This window comes from Parasteatoda tepidariorum, chromosome 6 (assembly GCF_982258835.1).
Source record: "Parasteatoda tepidariorum strain Cologne lab strain chromosome 6, Ptep-v5.0, whole genome shotgun sequence".
Lineage (NCBI taxonomy): Eukaryota > Metazoa > Arthropoda > Arachnida > Araneae > Theridiidae > Parasteatoda > Parasteatoda tepidariorum.
In genome coordinates this window covers 80186552-80214543 of record NC_141760.1, presented here as the reverse complement: position 1 = coordinate 80214543, position 27992 = coordinate 80186552, and the positions used below count along the sequence as shown (strand labels likewise).

Sequence of the window (27992 nt, the reverse complement as noted above, 5' to 3'; positions counted from 1 at the left end):
TATATATATATATATATATATATATATATATATATATATATATATATATATATATATATATATATATATATATAGATAGATAGATAGATAAACTATTGCTTATGTAAATTAATGATTGGCATGTTTGAGGTCCTTCCCTTAAACTATTTAAATTGGCAATTACTTCATGAAAATCCGATGATTGGAACAAAAGTTATTCAAGGAAATATTTGTCTTTTCCCCTCCCCACTGTTTCGCTACACTTTTATGGTAGTTAAGAACTTAAGAAATAAAACATTAAAATATATTAAGGCACGTTTTTGTATTCACGGTACAGGTGTGAGAAAATACTAAATTTAGTCGACACTCTCCCTAGAATTTCGTGACAGAGGATTTATAAGTATTTGCAAAAGAGCTTCTGATATCGGTAGAAGCGCATCAACTTTTATAACAATCTGCTACTTAATAAATGATGAATTTAGAACTCACAAAATATTTCTGAAACTTTTAAGAAACTGTGTCGTATAATTGAGGAAACTGCAATTGCGCCAAAAGTATTTATAAAACGTAAACATTTTATATAAATACTTTATAATTTAATGCATCTATTTTAATATGGTGGTGAGTGTACTTGTTATTCATTTTTTCCTTATTTTACTGAAGTATTTGTTTGTCATGGATTGCAGGGAATGCATAGAAAGTTAATTTATTTTCTTAAATAGAAAATATCTAATCATGTAAAATATATCATTGAATAAATGTATTAAACTTTACATATGAACTACAACTTACACTTATTATTAATAGTTGTGCATTAAAGTTATCACAAATTGAAATTGAGTCTCCCCCCACCTTTTTTTTTTTTTTTTAGTTCAGAATAAGAATTAAACCATGAAGGTTCTAAATTAATAATATTTATTATTCAATATGAATGATAAATATACGCAAAGTATGTAATACAAATATGTGCCAATTCAAATATTACCTGAGCACCTAATAGATAGGGGTGTTGTGATATGCTGACAAAGGAAAAAGTATTTGAGCTGACAAGAAAAAACTACGACTTGAGTTTTCAACCAGTTTATTAATTCGGAGATGAAAACGCAGAACTGATAACGTCTTAGCTTATCTTCTGGGCATTTGTAATGATTGAATAAATAGCAAGTTGTTTATTACATATTATAAGCAAAAATAACAAACAATGAATCTATGCAATAGCGAATCAAATGCAAATTCAAAATGATCTAATCTAATTCAAAATGATGCATTTTTGTCATCTGATGAAAGTAAAAAAAACTTAATTTTTAAGTATTATATAATGCATTTATACCAACGATATTTTGTAGGAGTTTATTTTCAATCATATTGTGATGCACGCTTCAAACTTGCTCATTTTTTTAAAAAAAAAAGATAATGATTTAAAAAAAGTATTATTTAAAATATTAGAACACTTTATTTAATTGGTCAAAATTATTATAATATAACACGATGATATATGTTTTTCGTAGTTTTACGAGTAGCTCCTGCTCATTTTTTCTTTAAAAAAAGATAATGATTTTAAAAAAAATATTATTTAATCTTAAAATATTAGAACATTTTATTTAATTGGCTTAAATTATTCGAATATAACACGATGATATTTGTTTTTCATAGTTTTACGAGTAGCTCTTATGAATTTTAGATTTATAGCAAACCGTTTAAAATGAAATTTGAATTTTAGTCTTTATAATGAAATATTCTAATATTTTGGATCACACACAAATTTATTCTAATACTTTGATTTTTTCAAAAAAATTGCATAATTAATTATTATTCTTTTTATTTTTTGACTTGACTCATTGAATTTGTAGATTTAATTTAAGTAATTAAAAAAACAAATAAAATAAGAAAGTTTTTAATGTCTAATTTTTTAATCATTCTAATATTCTGAATTAGAGCTGTAATAGAAACTTAATTCAACTGTGATATCAAAAACTTGATTATGGTATCAAATTATCCTCCCCCCCCTTCCTTAGAAACATTTTGTTATCTTTTGTGCTTTCGATATAATTCTTTTTACAAATGTTTCTAAAAAACCTCTCGCTGTTTCAAAAATAAACGAATTTTGAATTCTATACGTGCATTGACTATTTATAATAATGCAACTGTATGATCATAACCTTTAAAATGTTAAGTCACTGTTAATTCATTTTTTAACTAAACATGCAGATAAATAATATTTTTAAAAAATTATATGAGATATCATGTAAACTTTAAGTGTATTTCGGCTCAAAATTTAAACTAAAATTATTCCTTTTCCCAGTTTCCCGATATCAAATTATTAAAAAATGCATTTTCATAAATAATTTATTTAATTACTTCCAAATTTCATTGATTTGCGGTAGGTCGAAAACTTGCTGTACCAAATTTCTATCAGTGCTGCTTGTGTTACAATCGTTTCTATCGCAATCATTGCAATATGGTTCCATGCAATATTTAAGCCAGATTATCGACCTGGGAAACCATCGATGCCCTTTCTGTGGTACCAAATGACATCTGGCATTCATGGCCACTGCAGAAAAGGAATTGCCATGGATGCTACTTGTAAGTATATTTTAATCCCGATTTCTTTTTTAATTCACTAATGAACTTTGGTGAAATTAAATGAAGTGCAGACCAAAGTTATAAATTTCACCAAGAGAAAACCGATAACAAAATCGCAAATTGGTAAATTTTGCAAATACAAGAATTTATTTTTTTTGTTCAGGGGGGCAACATGCCACACAATTGATTATATTATTACGCTCATATGGCTCACAGTGATAGACCGGTCATGGGTTAAAATCTCCTTGCCGTCAGGCTAACCACGGGGGATTTTCGTGGTTTTCCTCCCCATGTAATGCAAATGCGGGTTAGTTCCATCAAAAAGTCCTCCAGGAAGGCAAGTTTCTCCCAATACTTGATCCAGGAGCTCCCTTGTCTTCTGTATTGGGTTCAAAACTACAAAGCTACGGAATTGAACATTAGTAGTTATAAACCCTAAAATTAGGTCTGGTGTTCACGGACGGTTATAAAATATAAAATAACATAACAGCAGACAGTCCCAAACTTTTAATACAAGAAAAAAGAAGCAAGACCAAACGAAACAAGATCTGCTACTCTTTGTTTAAGATAGGTACTCTGATCGCCACTAAGTCTGCGGCAGTCTGGTGCTATGGAAACAAGAAGAGGGCATTTTAGGGATGGTAGCTTCTATGAAAGAGGTCTCTTCTCTCTCCGAAACGAGTCCTAAAGAGGGATCCCGCAACCCTACATGAAATTATCATACCTCGTTATCATAGTCACCGCCGCAGCTCCAGAATGTCTGGCAGAGTACCTATCTTAGACAAACTATACCCTGATCATGGTGCTTTGAGGGTACCATCTCTGGCTCAAGCCAAGTCGCTTGATATTTTCAAATTACGTTGCGTTTCCACAGTAGCTTAAAAAAAGTTCTATAAAGTAAAGAATAGTTGCTTAAAGACTGGTTATCTGTGTTTCTCGAAGGTAGGTCCATTAGTATTAAGTAATATTATGTTTTTGCTCTCCGACATTGAATGTGGTAATCATGAATATCCGTACTTTCAAATCAGATAGTAAAATCAGTCACACTTCATTAATGTGAAAATACAAAATTCTCTTCTTTCGCAATGTAATCTCAGTAAAAATATTTCTAATGTCTACCAAATACTGATTCTTCTTTATCTAATTAGATATTCGCTATACTCTGGATGGAATGTGCTCAGTGCTGGATCGCCAGAAAATATTCAATTTAAATATATTAGGAAGAAACTACGTATTCCTCTTTAAGGCGGACGCAATTGAGGTAAGTTGCAACCTCTAACACAAATGTAAGGACATATAGTGATAAGCCACATTTTAAAATTGTTAAAGGAGGGCGTTCCTTGGTGAAAAAGCACAACGACTCTCATGTACGCAATAAGATGTTTCAGTTTTTTGTAATGCTTACTTAACCTTGTGTATGTTACAGAAACTTGCAAAATGCCTATCTGTAAAGAATACAAAGGAACAGTATGTAAAAACATCACCCCTTAAAAAAGTATGGCTCATCACTACATTGTCCAACGTTATTTAAATATATTTTTTATCTTATCGTCACAGTTTTTTTTTTTAAATTCTTGCACCAAAATCAAGCAGAAGTACAGAATAATATAAAATTTCATGGAAAGAGATTAATCTATCAAAGCGTATATTACGATTTTGACATGTTCGTATCATAAATACATCATAAATGCTCAATTTATGTGCACTTTGATGTTGATGTCGATCACTTCCCACACAAGCTGGTAGCCATCGTTTTGAGGTTAATGGCTTTAAGTTGCCCCGATGATTGAGCCCCAGTCTCCCACAACGACAGCTCAGTGTCTTAACTCCTGGGTCATCACAGCTGAAAAAATACACGTGATACCAGAAAATTGAATCAGGAAATCAAATCTGACAACTTTTCATATCACACAGAAAACTACATCTTAGACGTCCAAGCAAGTAACACTTTGAAGTTGATACTATATAAGCTTATCAGTGCTATAAATTTAAAAAATTTTTGTATTTTATGCCGTCATTCTAAGCTAATTAAAATCTCAGTGTCATAAATTTCTAAAATTTTCAGCTGGCTAACAATGAATATTTTATTTTGCAGACAATCCTAAGCAACACTAAATACATTAAAAAATCTCAAGATTATGGACCTTTAAAGCCGATGCTGATGGATGGGCTTCTCGTTAGGTATGTTGAAAATGTTACGAGCATTAATTGACGTTTCTTAAATCAAGACAGCAATGATGGAAATTTTGAAGTAATTAGTAATAGTATCGTTCAAATTTACTGGAACCTTAATATGGTATTAAGTTTCTCCATAGTACCGTATACCGTATTTCTCAAATTTTATTACACGATACTATAGTTCAACTGAAACGTGGTCCATTTTACCGAATTCCAAATTGTTAAGGTTATAAAAAACTTTGCAGCCTATTATCAAAACTGGCAAAAATTCAAATAGCAATGGGAATTCCGAACTTTGGCAAATTATCAAAAGTTTAAAATTACCGACATTATAGCTCAACGTTGAACAGTTGTTTTGAGAATGTATTCATGAATAATTGGATAAATTTTAAAAATAGATTTAGAATCTGGCATAGTTTGCAATTTATTGGAAGTGTGTTGTTATTTCTTGTTCAAACCATCAGCAAAAGCTTAAAATTGAGAATTATAAATTTTCCAATTTTTTTAAACATTTACTCAAATAAATTCGTATTATTATTTTAAAATATTATTTTTTAATAAAATAAGCAAGTAAGACTTGTCGATAATAAATCTAAACGCAAATCGATTGAAAGTTATACGCAAAATTCGTTAGTTTTATCATGTTTTCAATAGACTATATAAATGCTAAGAAAAAACACATATAAACATATTATTATTTTTAAAGTGATTCATAATAAGAAATTTTCGAAAAAAAATGAGAAGAAATAATGATAAGCTCAAAATAATAAGATTTTAAAGCGCCATATTAAGAGATAGCATCTTAAAAATACTAAATTTTTAAAGGGCATACATTTTTTCATCTTAGGAAAAGATAAATAGTGAAGAAATATCAATTAACTGAAAAAGTTCTGTAGCTATTATCTAAAGCGAATTGAGAGGTATTAATTACAAAAAATTTTCCATCAGCGATTCGCAAACATTTAGATATTGGTGCTTCGATACTAGCTTTGATGACAGCTGTATGAATTGAACTTTTTAAACTTGCGCTCAATGCATTATTTCTGATGTTATGAAACAATGCATAACAATGTGTCATAACATAAAGCACAAATCTTTTATTCTAATGAGATAAAATTGAATCTTAATCATTATCGTTAATTTAACACAAATGCTCGAGCAGTAGAGCTGAATTTAACATATTGCAGTGACTTTTTAACGAGAATTCTAAGATAAATAATTAATAAAATTTTACAATATTATTAGTATTTGAAAGAAATAGATACATTAATGGATTTTTAAATAATCATCTCCATGTCAAGTCGTCAAACGCTTCTCACTCATTTAAATTAGGATAAAAGTGTTTGATGTCTTAAGAAAAAATGTAAGGTTCATGAATACCATTAAGATAGTTTTCAATATCAGAAACGTTTCCATTTTTATCTAAATTAAAAAAAAATTATATATATTTTAAAATGAGCTAATTTTAATAAGAACTGATGGTATCAAAATCAGAATTTATTGAAGTTTGGTGGAAAAAACACGCAAGTGTTCTCGCCTGAGTTTGGGGTTGAATTGCATTTTGTCAGAAAGTAATCAACATTAAAATTTATTTAATTAAAAAATACTATTTTTAATTAAGAAACTTTATTTCTTAATTAAAAGAATTTTTTTTAAATAATTTTATCTAGCATTTTTTAAATATTTTTAATAAATACTGTTTGATTTCTTTTTTTTTTTTTTTTTTTTTTTTTTTTTTTTTTGCAAATTAAAGGGGGGAAAACACATAAAAAAAATTTTTTTTTTTAATAGAAAGGTTAGTTTGTTGAATGTTTAACGAAAAATTCTGAGGATTACAAAGCACGCTTATAGGACTAAATAAAAAATAAATGAATAAAAAGAAAACTTTAATGCAAGTTAATTTAGAAGACAATATAGAATCGAGTTCCTGCCGTTTAGAAAAACCTCAATTTGAAAAATAATTTTCACACATTTTTATGTATGAACGCCATTTCACAATTTTTATCTAGAAATTTGGAAAATAAAAATTACAAGGAAATTCCTAAAAATATGGACACAAAATTCATTTCAGAAAATTTCTTTCACATATCATCAACATTGTTCACATTTAAACATTTTTTAATACGTTAAAATTCACTGAAAAAACAGATAAAGCCTTTTTTCTACTTATTGAAAATATAGTTGTTATTTTGTTTTATCAATTTCAAAATAATACATCAATCAAAATCCAGTATTTATGAAATATTTGTTTAGATTCATTTGGTTAGGTAGTCTTAAGTAATAATTTAAGTAGTGTTGAATAATTATAGTTACACATTAAGTATTTATTTAGAATAATTTTGCATTTTCATAGAAATAATAATTTCATAGCTAGGAAGTAATTATTTAGATTTAGTTCTGATCTTATCTGAGGTGGATGTAGAAATTTTAAGTAAAAACGGTGGTGCCGCATACTGTTATACCAATTATTGGTGACAGAGATCGTTTTTTTTAACAATAGCATACTACAGGCTCAAGGCATAGAGCGTTGCCATCCACTGAAGTGAACCGGGTTCGACTCCCAGGGATGGCTGGTAATACGAATACCGCATCCGGCTTTCACCCACCACAGTGCTGACGTAAAATATCCTCAGTGGTAGAAGGATCATGGGTTAGAATCCCCTTGCCGTCAGGCTAACCGTGGGAGGTTTCTCTCTCCAAGTAACGCAAATGCTGGTTAGTTTCATCAAAAAGTCCTCCAAGAAGGCAAATTTCTTCTAATGCTTAATTCAGAAGTTGCCTTGTCTTCTGGAGCGGTTCAAAATTACAAGGCTATGCAGTTGAACATTAGTAGTCGTAAATCCAAAAAATTGGGTGGCTGCTCAACGACGGTTATAAAATGAAATGAAAGCAAGCTACATATATTGAACAATATTCAAGTCATGGCTCGAGGGGTGCGCGAGGAAGTAGTACAGCGCGTAATGGAGCGTTGGGATAATTTTTTCTTATTTTTTTAACTTATCTCACGATAGAGCGGGAAATAATTTTAATTCTTCTACTGCCTACATTTATGATATGTCCCGAACTCCTCATGGTGGTTTTTCTGATTTTTAATGAATGCCCGACAGATTTTAAATTATTACTAAAATTCAATACATAAAGAACTTTAACAATATCGAGGGGGCATCTCTAAGAAATAGTTAAAATTGATAAAGTACATCCTCACAGGCAAAAAATAAACGGTGAAAAATGATTTGTGTAATACATTGCTTAAAACTAATTAATGTGTTAGAATTGGAGAACTGGTTGAGGAATTAGAATATTTAAATAGAGTTGTGCTGTGCTTGCGGCTTAGTTACCATTAAAGTTTATATGTTATAGACGGTAGTTTTGATAGCTAAACAAGTTGGTCGCCCAAGGCGACTAGTTTCAAAATCAAAGATCAATCGCAATCACTGACAGTGTAATTTGAAAATAAAAGCATTCGAATCAACTAATATTTTTAGTGGTGGTCTAAAATGGCATATACGACGAAAGCTGCTGACTCCATCATTTCATTTCCAAATTCTGCAAGACTTCGTACCATTATTACAGAAACAGTCCGATATTCTAGTCTCACAATTTCTAGAGCTCAGCAAAGAACCATGGTTCAACATCTATCCTGTTATGAAGCTATGTACTTTGAACATCTTTCTGAGTAAGTACGAACAACAAAATATTATTTACTTAATATTTATTTTGAACATATTTTAATATATATTTCTTATTTTAGCATCTTTAAGAATTGCACGATTTCTTCATTATATAACGTCGAAATTAATTTTAAGGATTTAATTATCAAAACCTAAATATTTGTTTCTATCTAGTTCAACATCAAAAGAATTCGCTTTTGACACCTGTATAGTTTGTCCAATGTAAGAACTCCCCTAGCCATTCACCTGCACCCGTGGCGGTTACTATAGTTACAGGGTATTACTATTTCAAAAAGGGGAGAGACAGGGAATCTTTTCTTCTGTCTATTGTGTTAGCCTGTGGGGGAATGAAGAGAAGCTACCCTCCCTGAAATGCGTTATTCTTGTTTTAATAGGAGCAGACGGACTTTGTGGAGGGGGGAGTTCTTACCGTATACAAACTATATGAAAACTAATATCTTCTTCTTCAAACTTAAACAAGCAGAAATCGTTGCGTAATGAAATAGGTTGCATTTCGCAACCCTATTGGCCATTATTTACATTGAAAACAAAACAATCAAGATGCTTCGTTTTCACCTTTTGCCTATTATTCAACGATTATGTAAGACTTTCTCTCTGAGATATTTGAAAACGGCAGCTTTCGTCAATTTTAATGTTTTGCTTCATAAGTACAAAACTTAAAAGTTTTTCTAAATTGCATCGAGGTAGTAATCGTTCCCAGAAGGATTTATAATTATTCCTACTTTATACAAATGTTTGTATACATGTGCTTTCTTTTAAATGGTAGTATATTGGGGAAAAAATGTCCTATATTAAAAGTCATGGTTGATCATTTAAATATTCAAAAATTATAAACGCAGTAAGAAAAATAATTATTACTTGTAACAGAAAATGTACTAGTATTTTTAGATCCAGAGAAATTTTCAAGCAAATGAAATATAAACATTTACCATTTCTGCGAATGTGTTTTTTAAAAAACGCAGTTTAAAATTAGCTTAAATTAATTTTCAAGCACATCAATAGAAAAAGCGATGTAACTCTTATTTACGTAACTTTTGGTTTTTATCTTTTATGATAGATTTTTCACACTATTAACAACAAAAAAAAGGATTCTTTAAAAAAATTTCTAGTGATGTTCCCACCAATGATCTATTCATCTTTCTAATTTTTTTAATTTTAGAAACTGCTCTGGGTCTCGATGTCCATAGCGAAAACGAGGAGACAAAAACTTTCTTTAATGCAATAGAGAAGTTTGTATATTTTTCTTCCTATGAAATTTGGTTTTGCTTTTTAGTTTTTTAAAGCAAGAAAATATGTATTCTGGCTAGGCGATTAAAACTTTTTGTGATAGGTTGCGACAGAAACGTAACATAGAGAAAATGCGTTACAGGTTTTGGGTGTGCGATGTCATTCTTAATGCAACATATTAGTTGATGATTGATTTTTTATCACTTGGACAAGGAATAACTGTTCAGACTTTATAATGTTTTTTTTTTAAATTTTATTTATTTATATTTCCTAAATTTCAAAGTCTTTTAAATAATATTTTTAAAAAATTGAAGTTTAAAAATCATAAATTAGTAAGAAAAGCTTTAATAACAGAAAATTTTTAATAACACAAATAACAGGATTAGCTTGAGATATTGTTAAATCAAATCGTAAAATGATATACATTACGAACGAAGAAAAAAATTATTAAGTTTTGCGGACGCACTAGGATAGAGAATTTACAGTTTCTTACCCCGAAGAACCTTAATAATTTTAACTTAAGTGTTTAGTTTACATAGAGTTAATTACGCATAATCATAATTTTTTTTTAAATTTGAGTTTCCTATCCCAGTACATGACATCCTATTACCAGCGCGTTTGTTTTTACTTAATTAACATGCCTTTTCATTAAAGAAAAATAAAAAAAATACCACTCCGATTTGGCGACATTTTCCACCTAGATAAAAATTATCAAAATATCTAGGCAACAATGAAGCATTGAAGAAAGTTTTGATATAATAAAAATTGAGACCGCAAACGCTTTTCATTTTCTAAAAACTTTGGCTTTTCACCATATTAAAGTTTTGCTCCATTTTCAAAATAATCATGGCGGGCAATAGCTATTATTCGCAAAAAACATCATTTCATGCAACGACAGAGTCTTCGAAAAACAGCCTTAAACGAAAAGCCGTCAGCATTATAATATATTGTAAGCATAAATACAATACGCGTTATGCTTTTAGAGATGCGTAAGTATTTGTGTATAAATAAATACATTTTTCTACACTCTCTTAGGTTTAGTGAGGTAACTCAATTCAAAATAACTAGACCTTGGATAATTTTAGACGTCCTATACAATCTGATATTTCCAGCAGCAAATGTAAATACTTACATAAGTATTGTCCACACCTTCTTCAGAAAGGTAAGGAACATTGTTGCGGTCAAGCTTTTCCGGTAAGATTCACTCATGAAAAATTGTGCAGAAAATAACCATTTAATTTATATTTAAAAAAATGAACTTAAAAGTGCTGCCGAATTGCGTACACTAAACTAAACTTTTAAACCAAATTTAAGAAGTTAAACACTTATTTCTAGAAAATAATTGTTAGATTTTAATGTTTCAGAATAATTGAAACTAATTAATGATTTGTTCTAATCATTTACTATTTCAGAAAGAACAAAGATTTGAAAATTTTTCGAAACCTTTTATTATTATTTTTCAAAAAAATTCAAAAGAGAAGAAAAATCAAGAAATTCAAGACTATTTTCATAATAAGATTTTCCAAAGTTCATAAGAATTACTGGGGAAAAAAAAACAAAAACATGTTCCATTGAGAGGATAGGTATAATTTTATTAACGTCTAAGCAAAAGAAGAAAAAAAACTTTTAATATATTAATAATTTCATTTACTACATGCAATCCAAGTACATAATGAGAAAAACACGTGGTAAAAATTCTATTACGTAATATATTTTTGTAATGATGTGTTTAAATTATTTGAAAACATTCGAAGTCACTGATAGGATGTGATTGAATATTGAGATGGAGAACACATGATTCAAATCTTTGATTTTAAAACTTTTTTTCTCTCTAATTGGGAACTCGCTTTTCTCAGGAACAACTCAAGTGATTTTTTAATTATTTTTCTTAATTGTTTAAAACAGCACTCTCTCTTGTTCTACGGAAAGATTTAAAATTTCTTCAAAATATGAACTCAACTTTGTATTAAGGGAAAGAGACATGCACATAAAATCTGTGCGAAAATTCAAATTTAAAAGGAAAAAAAAAAAAGAGTAAGAAAAAAAATTGATTCCAGATTTGAGAAAAAAAAATTTATACTTAAAAGATTTTTCTTTTAATTAATCAAATCATTTCTGAATGAAGTTTTACGAGTTATATTTACAATGTTTTCAATTTGGTATTTGCAACTCGAGAGAAAGTAGAGTGATTATGCTTAACAATGTGATTTAATTGGATACCTGTAAGCAACGTCATGCGCGTGTGTCGAGCCTGATTGGCTTCTGAATCGACAAATGACGTCACTTGCAAGTATCCAATTAAAATGAAAAGAAAAGTTAAATGTAACATCGAAATCTAATATCGTGTCCTTGTTATTCATTGTCCCATAAAGATCTAATCGACTTAACACAATCATTTCGCCCTTTCAGTTATTAGCGGAAAAGAAAAACAGATTTTTAGCATCAAGAAAATCAACAGAAATTGCGGATGATGGACTGAAAGAAGATGAAAAACAAGACCATCAGGTTTTTGGAGCAAAGAAACGCAAAGCGTTCATGGACTTGTTGTTGGATCTTCATTTCAAAGATGCATCTTTTACCGAAGACGACATCATTGAAGAGACTGTTAGCTTTTTCACTGGGGTAAGATCATGAATAATTTGGTATTGTAAGCAAAACTATAACAAGTATAATTCTCATAGAAACGAGACGGGTCCAGCATTAAAAATCAGATAACCAAATACATACATAAAAATACACATACCACGGAGTTATAGTAAAACCATAGTTTGTCTAAAGTAAGAACTCCCCAAGCCATTCATCTGGACCAATGGCTGTGACTATGGTAACGAGGTATAACTATTTCAAGTAAGGGTGTGAGATCACTGTTTAGGGCAGATTTTGGGTAGAGTCGGCAAAAGAAAGAGAATCTTTTTCCTATGTCTATTGTGTTAGAACTAGAATGAAAAGAAACTACCCTCCCCGAAATGCGCTATTCATGTTTCCATAGCAGCTGGCGGTCTCAGACTTTGTGGGAGGGGGGAGTTCTTACCGTAGACAAACTATAGTCCCGTTTTCAGAGCTCTATCTTTTAACGGTCATGGTTTGATAGGAGTAGGAGTGCCACAAAAGTTTGACTATAGTCGGACAATATGGACGACGTCAGTTACCCGCCATACGGATGAGAAGAAGCATGGGGTGTAAGTTATTACAGATTATTCTAACTATAGATGGTTAGATAGATTATTTTAACTATAGATTATGAGATAAATTATATAGATTATTCTAACTATAAATTATTAGATAGATTATTTTTACTATAGATTATTAGATAGACTATTCTAACATTAAATCTGCCAACACTTTCACTGCCGATCCCGCACCAGCGTAAAAAAAAATTTTTCGCAACAGTTTGTGTCAATAAAACAGACAAATTACTAGCAAGATGTATCTATAATCATCCAACTATTTTTTCAGAAAAAATGAAAAATTTTCCCGACAATAATACATTGTTTATTGAAATAAACTTATTGCAAAAAATTTTAAAAAACTAAAACGGTAACTAAAGTAGGAAAATGTAACTTTGATTTTTCCTTATCAATTTGCACTTTTAATGATATATATGCAGAATAACAATCTGTATTCGGCTGGCAATAAACGTGTTAATAACTAGCAATAGGAATTCAGCCATGCTTACATTTTTATAGCGGTTTTGCGATTTCATTTAAGAATGCACAAAATAAAAAATTAAATAACTTTTAATATAAAGATCGGATTTTTCACATGCATTCTAACATACAAACTCAATAGGTCGAAACATTAAATATACTAAATAACTAAATGAACACATGAGATGATATTTTAAGAACACATGAAGATAATATTTAAAGTGTTAAAAAAAATCAGACAAATTTTTTTGTTGCATAAAACTTTTTTTTGGGAACCAAAAAACTTATAAGTAATATTTTAAAAATCATTTATTATATATTAAATCATTGAGCTATCATTATGAAGTACTGAGATTCTCTTCAAAACGGTGGATTGAATCCCGCCCAACTTTCGTTTGATGGGTACCAGCCTATTTGAGAAATAAAAGAGACTGGTGTGCAATGACAATCACATTTCCACCGTCATGCCATTGGTCATGAAATTGTGAAGCCTTAACTTCCTCGACCCTCCTTGGTCCATAAAAGGCTGTTTCAGAAATGATTTGCTTTACCATTATTCGTAAAAATAACAACACTAGTAATTGTTTTCAATTTATAGGCGAATGTTACATTGGGAATCACACTTTCACACATATTTTATTGTCTTGGATTGTACAAAGATGAACAAAAGATAGTTCAAAATGAATTGGATGAAATTTTTGGAAATTCCAGCAGAGATATTGCAGAAGAAGATCTTCGGTCTATGACATATTTGGAGTGCTTTATTAAGGTAAATATGCAACAGATTGTTTTATTTTTTTACAACATTATACAGGGTGCTTCTAATTCAACTGAAAAATTAGACAAAACACATCAAGAGGATGAAAAAATTACCATAGATCAGATCATGAGGTCGCAAATCACTTTGAGAGGATGAAAATCGCTAATGCCCCAATTAATAAGCTTCACTGTCACGTTGGAAAACAATTACAAAAGAAACTACAAACTTTTTAACTACAAAAGCTTTATTTTATAAGAGTTGTTCGAAGTGGCATCCGCAGACATCAATCTACAACGGTGTAAAAATGATTCCTGGATACGCTCGGAGATTTCATGTGTGCTTTTGATGTCTGTTGAAGTGGCGACATTCCTAACTATGAAACCCTAGGTTAAGAGGCATCGCATAAAAAAGGCATCTAAGGTGATCCCATAAGAAAAAGTCACACAGATGAAGATCCGGTGAATATGGAGGCCTTGCAATGGGTCTCACGCTCAGAGGTTGCGTTTTTCGCCTATCAACGTACGTGGCTTGCAATTCTATGGAAAGTTTTCAACCTTTTGATGCTTTTTAATCATCTGAATTTGTCGGACGAATTTATAGCGCAAAATTAACCCATCGCCATCAGCTGCAAGACGACTAAAAATTTGTTTGTTAATCGTCCCTTTTTTGGAGAAAATGTAATTCATGAGCTAAATAAAACAAAAACGTTTTCAATTTTCTCAACTTGCTTTTTACATCGGTAAACTATAATCTTCCTTGGAACACATTAAGACTATTTTACACTGGTTCAAAATGTTAGGTGATTCGAATTTCGTTATCAAAAGTTTCAATCGAGTAAAGGTTAATTTTCTATACATTTTTTTTTCAATTTATGGCCAATAATATTTAAAAGTAATCTAAAGTAATTTCCTCACTATAGTAACAATTAATTCATATTTATTTAAAAACTAACAAATTTTTTGTTTGTCAATAAACTTAAATTTTACAATGCATTCATGATTCAAAAACTCAAACCCTAAATTTTATAAGTGGTAAATGTTGCAAACAAGACTTAAATTTTACAATAATCTACTTGGAGATATTCTTCATTTTAGAAGTGAAATCTATACTTACACTATGGAAAATAATGCTTAAAAATAAATTTTTCAATTAATTTCCATAACTTTTTAATTTTTGGAAAAGTGGCCACATTTTCAAAAGTGTCACGTCGACTATTAAAAATTTTGCTACTGTCCGCAAATAAAATTTTCGAATTTTGACCTATACACTGTATATGTGAAAACAAAGGGAGGAAAGCCTGTATAATTATGGTGTCCCTGTAAGAGTGGCCAACAAATCTGAACTTCAGATGCCTCTATGAGAAAGGTCATTCTCCAGATGTGCATAAAAAATAAAGGCTTGTATAATTGCTGATGTAAAACTCAGATTTTCGCAATCCAACGTACAATCTTAATGATTCCAGACCAGATAGTTGTTTAAGCTATATGTTAGTCACTTGCACAATAATAATATAGTATTAAGTGTGTTTCTGTCTACATGAGCGTGGTATATGAAATTAGAGTTTTGTCTGAAAGTTTTTGCTTTCACTAAACCTTAAACTTTATAAACACTTTCCCGGAAAACGAGTTTTTCTATTTAATGATATAATGCAAAACTAGTTTTTTTTCTAGGAAATCAACCAGACAGTGCAACAAAGAAAATTTTAATCTAAAAAGATATTATAAAAGAGTATTATTTTCATTGCAGGAAACTTTGCGCCTATATCCTTTGACTTACATATCTAGAGAAGCTCCTGAAGGTCTCAAAATTTGTAAGTGGCAATCAAATTTCTGATTCTGGTAACAGCTGATTTTAAAAGCATTTCATTAGTAAAATAATTTTTCAAACTGTTCGAGACGGGCGAGTTGTATATGCATTCTCAGGGTGGCTACAATCAGGGTAAAAAAAAAAAACTAGTAGGCAAAATGTTTCTATAGCAGTTTATTTGTGGAAGGAGTAAAAATAGTTTGATTTACTTAATATATCACTACTTTACTTAGTTCAAACTAAAAATTATATAGTTACACTTTGAACTAACATAAATAAGACATGTTAAAATTAAAGTGAAAGCAAAAACAAGATAGCTAAATTATAAAAAATAAGCCTGGTCCAAACTTACGTAACCGCTTTTTATTCTCTCAAGAAAATTTTCTGTAACTTAATGGAAAGTGACACTGTTAAAGTTTTTTTTTTTTATAAAATTATCAAAATTAGAAAGAAAACTGAGATTAATATAAAAATAGCAATAAATGAGCAAAAATATTTGATATTTCATATGAAATATCTGATTCTACAGGAAGAATCTTGATGATTGGCAAGAAGAAACGATTTAGCAAAATTGTATTTCATGAAACAACCAGAGTTGCTCAGTGTGTGTAATTTTAAAAATAGTGGATTATTTATAGCGAATATTAACTTTAATACAATGGATAGACAGCTTCCTATGGTTGCAAATCCAGAAAAGGCCACAAAAGAATAACTTTTTTTATTAATTCCCAAACAAAGAGATTTGAGAAACTATTTTCACATTTATAAATATAACATTCTGTTTAAACCTATTTAGTCAAATATAACTAGTATGTATTTCAATAAGTTTAATAACAGAAATTACTATTCAATCATTAAAATTTCGCGTGTAAAATAATGCAGGAATGTAATGTTTTCTTTGGTAGTAACCAAAGACGCATTTTTTTTTCTTTTTAATAGTCTAAATTAAAATATTATTTTTGGTAAGATGGGGCCTTTAAATTATAAATCTAAAGTAAACTTCAAAAACTTCTAAAATAGTTTTAGAAAAAAAAGAATGAATTTGAGCACAAAAACAACTAATTTTTTATGTCAGGGCTAATAGCTTTACATCAAATTTTAATGCATAAATATTTTTTAAAAAAAATTCTAGATAAAAATAGTTACCTGTGTTTTGAACTAAAATCTTTAAACAATTTTAAATATGCAATGAAATTGAATCAAATATATTATTCAATGCTGATTGTTTTAATAAAAAATTCTATACATTCTTACATAAAGCTTGATAAAATAATAAATTCAGGCTTACATCCTAGTTTTTAATTCAAAACATAGCATTCAAAGCTTTAAATTTAAAGAATTATAAAAGAAACTTTTTTGCACTGTGTATTTGCGTAAATATATTTTCTCAAATTAAACATTTTTCTAAAAATGCATCTAAAGTATGCGTTACCTGTGGGTAGGTAACCTGTGTTTTGAACTAAAATCTTTAAACAATTTTAAATATGCAATGAAATTGAATCAAATATATTATTCAATGCTGATTGTTTTAATAAAAAATTCTATACATTCTTACATAAAGCTTGATAAAATAATAAATTCAGGCTTAAATCCTAGTTTTTAATTCAGAACATAGCATTCAAAGCTTTAAATTTAAAGAATTATAAAAGAAATTTTTTTGCATTGTGTATTCGCGTAAATATATTTTCTCAAATTAAACATTTTTCTAAAAATGCATTTAAAGTATGTAATTGCTATTCTGTTTAGCTTGTCATGCGGAAAAACAAATATAACTTCGATTCTCTTCCTTTCCTACAACACTAAATTGATTTAGTTTGTCATAATTACAATCAATATTCCCTAATACTTCTAATAATTTGAAATGCACTCTGCTATGAATTTATGAACTATTTGTTTACAAAATTATATAATTTAGAGTATTGAAATGAGATGATTAATTTTAAATTGTACACTAAATAAAAAAATGCTTTCATTTTTAGATGATTATGACGTACCGAAAGAGAGCATTGTTGTGATCTTCATCCATAAGCTACATAGAGATCCTGAAGTCTTTCCAAATCCTGAAAAATTTGATCCTTCTAGATTTTTTCCAGAAAATTGCATTGGGAGATCCCCATATGCATTCATTCCGTTTTCAGCAGGTCCAAGGAATTGCATAGGTTTGTGAATTGTTTTAAAAGATAATATTGATTATTTAATTCCTGCATTACATAAAGAAACATATGGTAAAATTCTTGAATGCCTACACCATAAAAAAAATTCTTAAGAACAGTTATACCCTGAAAGAAACTTGCATGGAAAATTCTGATTTGCCTATATTATTTTAAAATTATAAGTATACAAAAAGTGAACTCAGATAAACTAAAGAGTGAACCATGAAGTTTCAAATAATTATATATATTTTTTTGAAATCATTCAAATGCATATTATAAGTAAGGAAGTAATTAGGCCATGATTTATTCGCCTTTTGATATTTTGAAGAAAAATATGTCTCAGTATTTGAAGCTTCGTGGTTTACCTGTATTCACTCTTTTCTATATTTTAAATTACCATTAGAGGTGAAACTGAATTTGCCATAAAAGATTTTTTCTACAGTATAGCATCTGCTTAAAAAATTTAAAGTCATTATTTTATTTCATGTGCTTATATTTTATAAAATAATAACGATAATTTGGGTGATTTAAACAGCTTATTTGTGATAAAAATCATTTTAAGGTACCCTTTTGATTATAAAAACAAAAAATCTGAGTGGGAAACAATTTAATGGAATCAATTAAACAGGCTCAGTATAAAACATTGTGCTGAACAAAATTGTAAAACAGCGGTTGAGTAAAAATATTATTTATGCATATTTTTTTATCTGGAAAATATATTAATACTTTTTAATAGTAGAAAAAAGTATAAGGTCTTTTTCAAAAACATTTTTCTTTTTATTTCAGCACACAGATTTGCAATGATAACTCTAAAAACATTGGTTGCTAGCGCTCTAAGACATTTTACCATATTTTCAATGGACGAAAGAGATAAAATAGATGGTAACTCAATGCCAGATGAAAAGAATTTTGGATACTCCATACGCATGAAGTTGAAGCCAAGGACTGTAGCTGCCTAACAATTTCTAGTAAGAAAAGTTTTAAGAGAAAAGAAGAGACAAAATAAAAAGTGTATGACGCTATTGAAAATTGCTTTTCATGTTTTCATAATGCTCGATGAATTAATAAATAAGCAATTTCAAATTAATAAAATATTACCTAAAGTGAAATTCAATATCCTTCTCTGCTTTGGTAAAAACCTTTAAACATCTTTTATAATAAATACAGCAATGTATGCGAATTTAAAGATGAAAATTGTTTTTGTAATCAGTTTGTGTTGAGTTTAGAAAAAGTTGAACAAACTGACGCATCACACAAGTGTTGGGGTAGTGTAGTGATAAGCTAAATTCTCTACAAAGGTGACATTTTCTATCAAAGTGTATCTTAGTATGGTTTTCAGATAAGCACTTTATAAGTTTCTGAACAACAAAACACACAGAAACATCTTGCTACCTACATAAAAATCAGTGTTTTTCAAAAAAAAAAATATAATAATAATAATAATACTAATAAATAAAAAAAAAATTTTAAAACAATTTGAAAATTATATCATTTTATTATCCCAAGTTCTTTCTTAAAATTAATTATCCGGCAGTAATTTGGTAATGGATCTCTTAACTTGGGATGAGCGTTAGTTGATTTATCATAAAATAACACATTGAAAACAATATCTAATTTGATTAAATAATAAAATGAAAGCATATTACTCCTTTTGCGCCTCTGCTCCCCAGTATGAATTAGAAATGGAATATGAATTGCCACAATTTTCTAAGGTCAAATCGTAGGATGTACCAACAATGCCTTTTATCACAAAGTACCTACTTAATTATTTTATATTTTTATACCCTGCTGTTTCACTAATATAATAGAATAAATTTTTAATTTTGAAATAAATACATATAAATTTATAAAGTTTTATCTTTTATACAAGATTTGATATGGCTAGATTTAAAAATAATAATATAGTGAATAACTATGATTGGGACAGACAAACAAATAAAGTTACCCAAGTAAAGACAATACAAAAGATGTTAAATATATTTAAAGAATAAAAAAATAATATTTACATATTTTAAAAATTTATGAATTACAATGGATCAACATTGAATAAATTAATGAAAATTTTCAACCTTAAAATGAATGAAAACAGTATCTTCTTAATCTTAAACAAACAATATTTACATCCAAGGATTCCACCCAAAATATGTAAGGCAAAGTAGATACGGGTCTGTAGCTTGATCAATAAGAGATTCAATCTAAAAATAATAAAAAAAATTAAAAAATATGCACAAATTAAATATGACAGTGATAGTATTTGGATCATTCACAATTAGTACTTAAAGCCCATTATAATTCCTTAATGATTTCAATTTAGCAACTATATTAAACATTAGTTTTTTCTAAAAAGAACTATGAGTGTTTTTATTTATAAAGAAATCTTTTAAAATTTTGATGAATAAATACACATTTAAAAAAATACTGTTTATAACCCCTTTAACATATCATTTCTTGATATAGCACTGTAAACAACAACTCGCAACGGAATGTAGACACAAATGACAACTGCTCCAGACACGCCAAAATAATTAAAAAAAAAAAAAAAACAGTAAATAACTACAAACTAAATTTTGCAAATATTTCACTATTTTTGCTTGCTTTTTAAAAGGCATAGCATGACATAACTACTATAAATTGGTGAATTATATAAGCTTACGAATTATTTAGAAATAGTAGTGGATAAAAATCTACTAAATGGAATTCATTAAACCAAGAATCACAATTGATAAACTACCACATTAAAATATTTATTTGCTGTCCGGAGCAAGTTGGCATCTCTGTGTTGAAGACGTCTGAGACACGGCAATTATTGTTTTGACATAAGAAACAAATGACGTCTCCCAGACGTCTTCGTATGTCAAGGGGTTAAATACAAATAACCAATTTTTTTTTTACATAAGTAAATTTTTTAATAAACACAGTAATCACAGTCTGGAAATGTTTTAAAGTGAAAGCAAAAATGAGATGAATCTAAATGTTTTAATCTTCCAAAAAATTTTTATTAAAAAATATATACATATATATAGAGAAATGCAAAAAAAGAAAAAAATCTGGAACAATTTTGTAATTTTAAAATGAAAAGTGAATTCAAGTATTTTTAAGTAGTCTTGAAAAATCTTAGCTACTGTTCATTTATCTTTTCCAGGTGGTTAAAACCCTTATATATAAAAAATCAATCATATGTTTTATAATGCAGGGTTCTTACTCTTTTAACAAAGCAAAAATTAAGGACTTTTAAGGACATTTTTTTGAAAAAATTAAGGACCTTAAAAATAGTATGATAGTTTATCATCGAATATACCCCAGTGACAGTGCCAAATATTTACCTTTCTTAAAGAAAAAAATATTATAATAAAAAAAGAAATAAAAAACAATATAATAGTTATACATATTTACTTTTATGATGAGCTTTACCTAAAATTATTTCCAGCCAAAACTATTAATAAGAATTAACTTTACATAATATTACTAAACAATCTAGCAAAAAACATGAATTAATTTTAAAGCAATCAAAAGTTGAATAAAAAAAAGAAAACAGTATAATAAGTTGCAATGATAACTGAATAAAATAATTATTAAAATCTAAGTTTGAATTTTATTCTAATAGACATTAATAACAAAAAGTTAGGGATATTTTAATTGAGTAGATTTAAATTTTTATGTAACAATCTTATGCTTTTTTTATGTTTATCTTTAAGAAATAAATATAATAGTGTAACAATCTAAAACTTTATAATTACCAAATATTTAACTTTCTTGTTAGAAGCAAATCTTGCATTCTTATTTAGTACTCAGGAATAAAAATGTACACAAGTATTTTTGAAATTAAGGACTTTTAAAAACCTTGTACTAAAATTAAGTACTTTTAAGGACCCTTATCTTCCAAAATAAAAATTAAGCAGTTTTTAAGGACTTTTAAGGACCGTGGGAACCCTGTAATGTCTTTATGAATAAAAAATATGGTTCGATTTTCTAAAATTAGAAACAGCTATTTGTTAAGCTGATTTGTTTGAACTCCAAAAATGGAAGGGAAAAAAAGAGAGAAAGACATGGTAGATCACACCACATAAGTAAATTACAGTGACATAGGGTGCATGCATTCTCGAAATCAACCCATTTAAGTGAAAAGTTGATGATTTTTTTTCTTACTAAGCATAATAATCAAAACTGCAATTCTTGACAACATTGACAATAAAAACCTTTAAGTTCTTTCATAATAATTGCTGCACAATTATACTAACTTACATACTTATTAACATAAATGCAAAAGTTAAAAAATATCACCTTTTCTTCTACAGATAATCCAGACTTTTTAAACTGGGCCCGTAGATTGTGAGAAGCATCTCCAATACAAACAGAAACCATATTTTGAAAACAAGGTCGCATAGAATGTCCAAGTTCAAGTTCTTTTCTATAACAACATAGAGATAATGCGTGAAACACAAATCTAAACAACTCAAATAAAAACTATTCATAATAAACATGTAAGCAAAATAAAATTGTAAACACCAAACTATTGTCCCATGTTTTATGACCACAAAACTTTAATTAGAAAATATTTTATATACAGGGTAACCGAAATAAAAGTTACCCCGAAAATATCAGTTAGCAATGAAATCTGTATTTATATACAGTCGAACCTCGATAGATGGATCCTTTATATTTTGGTTTGCAGTATGTATCCTCGTAATTTAACGGTTATCTCACTGCTATTTAAATAATGTTAATACTTGGTTTAGATTGTTTTTGAAACTTCAGCAGATTTCCGCCTCTATTGTTCAGAAATTTTATGGGCATTTTAAAAGAAAACTGAAGTTATTTCGTTTTCAGCTGAAAAACAGCAACTCCTGATGCTATTAATAAAAAGAAAATAAGAATTTGTAACAGGATTACTATATACAAATAGCTTGATTTCTGACTTTTCACAGGGCGCTAGACTATTTTGTGAACAGTTTTGTTTTCATCTCCTGTTTAGAAATTTCACGACTCATCTTGATGGTGAGTTACAATCAATTCTTGTAACAATCAAGAAACTTTACTTTCGACGAGTCTCTTTTGAAAGAGCAGTTATAGGCCAAGAACTTCCATGTCCTGAAATATAGCATACAGTTTGAGAATTAACATAATTAAGTTCCCTTTTAGTAGATTTCTTCCGGTTTTTTGTTATGTGGTCTAAGTCTGGACTTTTGTAAGGTGACTTTCATAGGTTGCACCACTATGAGGAATAAATGATACTGTAAGCTTTAACTTGATGCTGATTACTTGGCTAAATTAACTAAACACACTGTAGGTATCACTTTTTCTTTTTGTAGGTATTACTGTTCCCACACGAATTTACCAAAAATGAACAGCAATTTGTTACAAATAGTGAAAATTTATTGTTTGCTTGAGAAGAAAAAAAGGGTATTTAAACCAAAATTTCCAATTATTTGCAATAAATAAAATATGTTTATTCATTTGCATATTTTTGCAATGTATGCTTAATACATGTGTTTACAATAAGTAATGTTTTCATACCTATAGCAAACTTGTTAATTTTCAAGTCCATTACTGGTTTATTATTTTTTCAACATTTTCAAGTCATTGATAATTTATGTTGGCCAGCATTCTGAGTTTTCCCTTACCTTTCATTCGCAATGAATGGCCCCATGAGAAATAACTGATTGAGGTTCAAATATATAAGTTATCACGGGTATTGTAAATGTTATTTGAGCTGTTTTTATTTTGGCCAGACAGTAAAGCTGGTGATTTCTAATTTTCAACTTCAATAAAAATGTATTAAAAACCTTTAATACCTGTTTAGGACTATTGTTTATATATGAAATCTTGTAATATTAATCAAAAATTTAATAATTATATTTATTAAATCAGGAATTTATTAATTAATACTTTTTAAAGAGGTGATAAATATGCCTCTATTTAATATTTTCAAATATTAAACAATTAACTATTTTGATAAATTATTTGTAAACTGTCTCATTGAGATAAAAAAATCTTAAATTCAAAAAATGCATAAAATAGTTTACAGAATGCTTATAATAATTATCTATGTAAATAAAATATTTAATGAGTAATGTTAATATCACTTACCTAGTAATATAGCAAGGATTAAATTCTTCCAATTTCTTCCGAGCAATTAATACTCTTTGCCTAGGAAACCAATCATCTTTGCCTAGTAATACATTTAAAGTCATTTTAAAAAACTAAGCAAAAAAAATGGAACATTCTGTGGATCTTCAATTTAGTTTTTATTTGTTAAGTAAACAAAAATTAAAAAAAAATTAAAATTTTTTTTTTAAATTTTATTATTTTAAATGCATTTTTAAATAACAGCAAATGTATCAAAACATTTTATGTTCAAAAATTTAAGATATTTTTTAAAGATATTAGATAGAATTTCAGAAATTTTCTAAAAGTTTTAGATACATTTTAAAAAAAATCTATTTTAGAAATTAAAAACTTAGACAATTTTCAAAAGTTTTAAAACCTCATTATTATTTAGAGATATGATAAATTATTTTTCTATTTCTCTTATATATCAAGTGATTAAATGGCATAAAATAATTAATATACATATATGCTTTGTTTTATTTTAAATTTAAATTCATTTACAGGAAATGACAAAATAAAATTTCAGATACCTTCATTATGCGTTCCCATAGTTTGCTTCTGCTTATTGGCCAAATTCTATAAAATTGAAGAGAAATAAATGAAAAAAAAAATTATTTTTTAGGTAAAGCCTGACATTTTTAATACATATAATCTTTATATTTTAAATTATCTTTCTAACCTAATAAAAAATATTAAAGAGAAAAATTGTGTTTTAATCAAAAGTTATACACAATTTACATGGCAATGAAACTTTTTTTAAAAAAAACCCTTTAAAGGTGTTGAATTTTTAAGCTGAAATTTCTATCTTTTGACACCCTTAGGCATTGTACAAAAACTCTGTTCTTAAAAATATTTAATATTTCACCCTTTCCTTGAAGGAAAAAACAATGAAGAAAGGTTAATAAGCTTAATACATCAACTGAAAGGATTAAGATGATCAGATAAGGATTAAAGAACCATTAAGTTTTATGATGAGAAACTTCAAAGGATTCCAATAAGTTGTATCTCCCTTCTTTTGAAACAGTAGCAATCAGCTTAAAGGACGATTTTTATGGCTTACATTACGTAAGTAAAAAGTTCTGAGAGATTCACTTTTGCATTGAGAATGGCATTTGTTAATATAAACAAAAAATAATAAATAATTTTTTTAATATTCAAAATATTGATATTTTTTGTAGAGTAACATTTTAATTCAATAATTAGCTTTTTCATTTTCCTAAATATTTATAAACATCACAATTTTAAAATTAAATAACAAAATATGTTAAAAAAATGTGTTAATGACAAACTTATTGACAGAAAATATTATCAGCATGTCAGAACATGGTTTTGAGTCCAATTGCTGTCAGGTGATAAAGGAAGAAAGTTTGCATATTTCTTCAGTCAAAATATCTCTTTCAAAGACACATTTATCTTGATGCTTGATTTAGAAATTACTATGTCTTCCGATTTGATATTAAATTTAAAAAATTATAGAGCTAAACATTTATACCAATATTATGGATTGGTTATTCATTTTTAGGCTAAAAATTAGAAAAACTAAGTAATTATCCAATTTTTAGGAAGAAATCTGATTACTGAATTTAAGAAAGAAATGAAAACATTTTTAAATTCTTATAAAATTATTATCAAATATAAATTAAATAAATCCTTTAAATTTTCTTTTCTACATAATTACTACAATCAATATATATTATTGATTTAAAGAGAAATGTTTTTACAAGAAAATAAAATTGTAAGAAAAGGTATAACGTGTCAAAAATTATCTAAAGATTTTCATTATAAAAATACAACACTAAAATTCATTAGAAGTTCATATAAGTTATTAATACATTCATTTTAATAATTAAAATTATTCGATACTATCAGTGAAATGTAATATTCAACAACATGATATTATATCATATCTCAAAAATTGTGGGTAGTTCTAAATGTTTATGATAGACATAGTTTCAAAGAATCACATTCAATTGAAATAACTTTGTAACCATGATGTATTTTTTGAGATATTTAAAAAAATTAAAGGCTTTGTTAAAATAAATTTACGATTTATAAAACAATCTGTGTAAATAAGAACTTTTTCTTAAGTGAAACTCAATTGAGTTAAACATACCATCCAATCTAGTGTTGGTTCCTTAATAAATATATCCATAACATTTAATAACAAATCTCGTTTGGTAGAAATAGCTTTAAGTGCATGAATCATAGTGGCCTCGTAGATTCCTTTTACTTTCAGGGGAGCCATAAGCTGAAGATATTGAGGAGTTAATCGGAAAGGCACCAGCTCCGGCACAGGTAGAAACTGGAAGAAGAGAAAAAAATACATAAAAGTAAGTAAGAATCAAAAGTATGAACAAAAATTCTAATTACACTCTTGGTCCAATCAAACATTAACGATGTTTATGTCCTAATTAATCTATGCATGTTAATCAATCTATGCTATATTAACTAATTAAACATGGTCTAATTTGGTATGGCCACTCTCTAAGATATTTAACTCTTTTTAATACTTTCATTGTTTCCATAAAAATGTTCTTATTGTTTAAAATTAAAAATAGAGGATTTTGGGTGCTATTTTCAGCACAAATTAAAAATTTTATTGAGAAAAAAATATCTAAAAAAACAATTGGGAAAAAATTTACTTTAAAATGTTTTTGATAATGAAACATAATGAACTCTAGTTTTTTTTAAATTAACATCTGAATAAATTTTCAAATATCTACTATAACAAAAATAATTTTTCACATTGACCGTTAGAATTTTTTTTCTTTATTTTTGTATTTTTTTCTTCTTATTTCATAACCGACATTAAACATTTAAAAAAAATTTTTGAGTTTACCACTACCAATGTTCAGTGCTATAGTCTTGTAATTTCGAACTTAATCCAGAAGACAAGGGAACTCCTGGATCAAGAACTGAAAAAAAATTTGCCTTTGTGAAGGGATTTTGATGGAACTAACCCGCATTTGCATTATCTGGAGGAGAAAATCATGAAAACATCTCATGGATAGCCTGACAGCAAGGGGACTTTAACCCATGATTTGTTTGCCACTGAGGATACTTTACATCAACAATGTGGTCGGTGCGAGTCAGGTACAGAATTCATTTCAACCAGCCAATGCTAGGATTCGAATTCGCATTACCTCATTGGGAGGCAAGCGCTCTATACCCTGAGCCACCACTGCTCTTTATTTTGTATTGTAATTATTCTGCAGACTGTATTTGAAGGACATGAAAAGACAATAATACGCTTAGTCTTCAGAATTAAGTATTTACAGTAGGGGAGCACAACCTTTTTGAGTGAAGGGCCACTTGCACAGCAGGTAGATTAACGTAGGGGCGCACGCATATTTAGTCCTGTTAGCAGCAAATATGATGATTTTTATACAAATATTAGTGTTCTAAGTACTTAATATTTTTATCAGTAAACTTAATAACATATTAGCAAAAAATTAAATGCTTTTAATTATTTGAATTTATTTAAAACTAAAAAAAACTGATGCTTTTTTCAAAACACTTTTTTAATTTTTCACAATAATTAATTAATCAAATATAGATATAGATATACATAAATATTAGGGGGGATATAAATTCTAACTAAAAAGAAGCATACAGAATGAAAGTGCAAAAAATATAGGCATTTTAGAGTAATATAAATTTAAATTAATTATTTTAATTTAAGAAAATTTATATTGTTTAAACAAAAAACAAACTAAAAGAATTTTTTGTTGCGTTCAGAAGTTCCCGCGGGCCACATATCAACAGTCAATGGGCCGCAGGTTGTCCAGCCCTATTTTACAGCATAAAAAGCAGGTGCAGCTATACTGCATCACACACAAGGTAAAAACTTAAGACACAA

The 27992-nt window shown here is 28.2% G+C and overlaps 2 protein-coding genes across 3 annotated transcripts in view; one reads left to right on the top strand and one right to left on the bottom strand.

Annotated features, from left to right (window-relative positions):
- The first annotated feature begins 385 nt into the window (after positions 1–385).
- On the top strand, positions 386–19054 carry LOC107455057 (cytochrome P450 4V2). The gene is made up of 12 exons (XM_087166087.1): positions 386–600; positions 2364–2562; positions 3711–3823; positions 4658–4743; positions 8226–8416; positions 9592–9661; positions 10695–10821; positions 12069–12281; positions 13905–14075; positions 15813–15876; positions 17852–18031; positions 18812–19054. The coding sequence occupies exons 1-12, from the start codon at positions 595–597 to the stop codon at positions 18982–18984; spliced, it is 1593 nt and encodes a 530-aa protein (XP_087022213.1). The 5' UTR covers positions 386–594; the 3' UTR covers positions 18985–19054.
- A 925-nt stretch (positions 19055–19979) lies between these two features.
- The window catches only part of LOC107455055 (DNA-dependent protein kinase catalytic subunit), a 136846-nt gene continuing 128833 nt past the window's right edge, over positions 19980–27992 (bottom strand). For both annotated transcript variants that reach the window (XM_087166084.1, XM_087166086.1), the window contains exons 89-93: positions 26247–26435; positions 24664–24709; positions 24113–24194; positions 22307–22433; positions 19980–20220 (exon numbers count right to left, since the gene is read on the bottom strand). In XM_087166084.1, coding sequence (XP_087022210.1) covers positions 20143–20220; positions 22307–22433; positions 24113–24194; positions 24664–24709; positions 26247–26435 — 522 coding nt within the window. In that variant the 3' untranslated portion in view covers positions 19980–20142. The remainder of the gene's footprint in view (positions 20221–22306; positions 22434–24112; positions 24195–24663; positions 24710–26246; positions 26436–27992) is intronic.

Bases quoted from the DNA above. Each gene is read 5' to 3' on its own strand.
- LOC107455057 (XM_087166087.1), top strand. The intron at 4,744-8,225 runs GTATGTTGAAAA...TAATATTTTTAG, and splicing joins ATGGATGGGCTTCTCGTTAG to TGGTGGTCTAAAATGGCATA. The intron at 18,032-18,811 runs GTTTGTGAATTG...TTTTTATTTCAG, and splicing joins AGGTCCAAGGAATTGCATAG to CACACAGATTTGCAATGATA.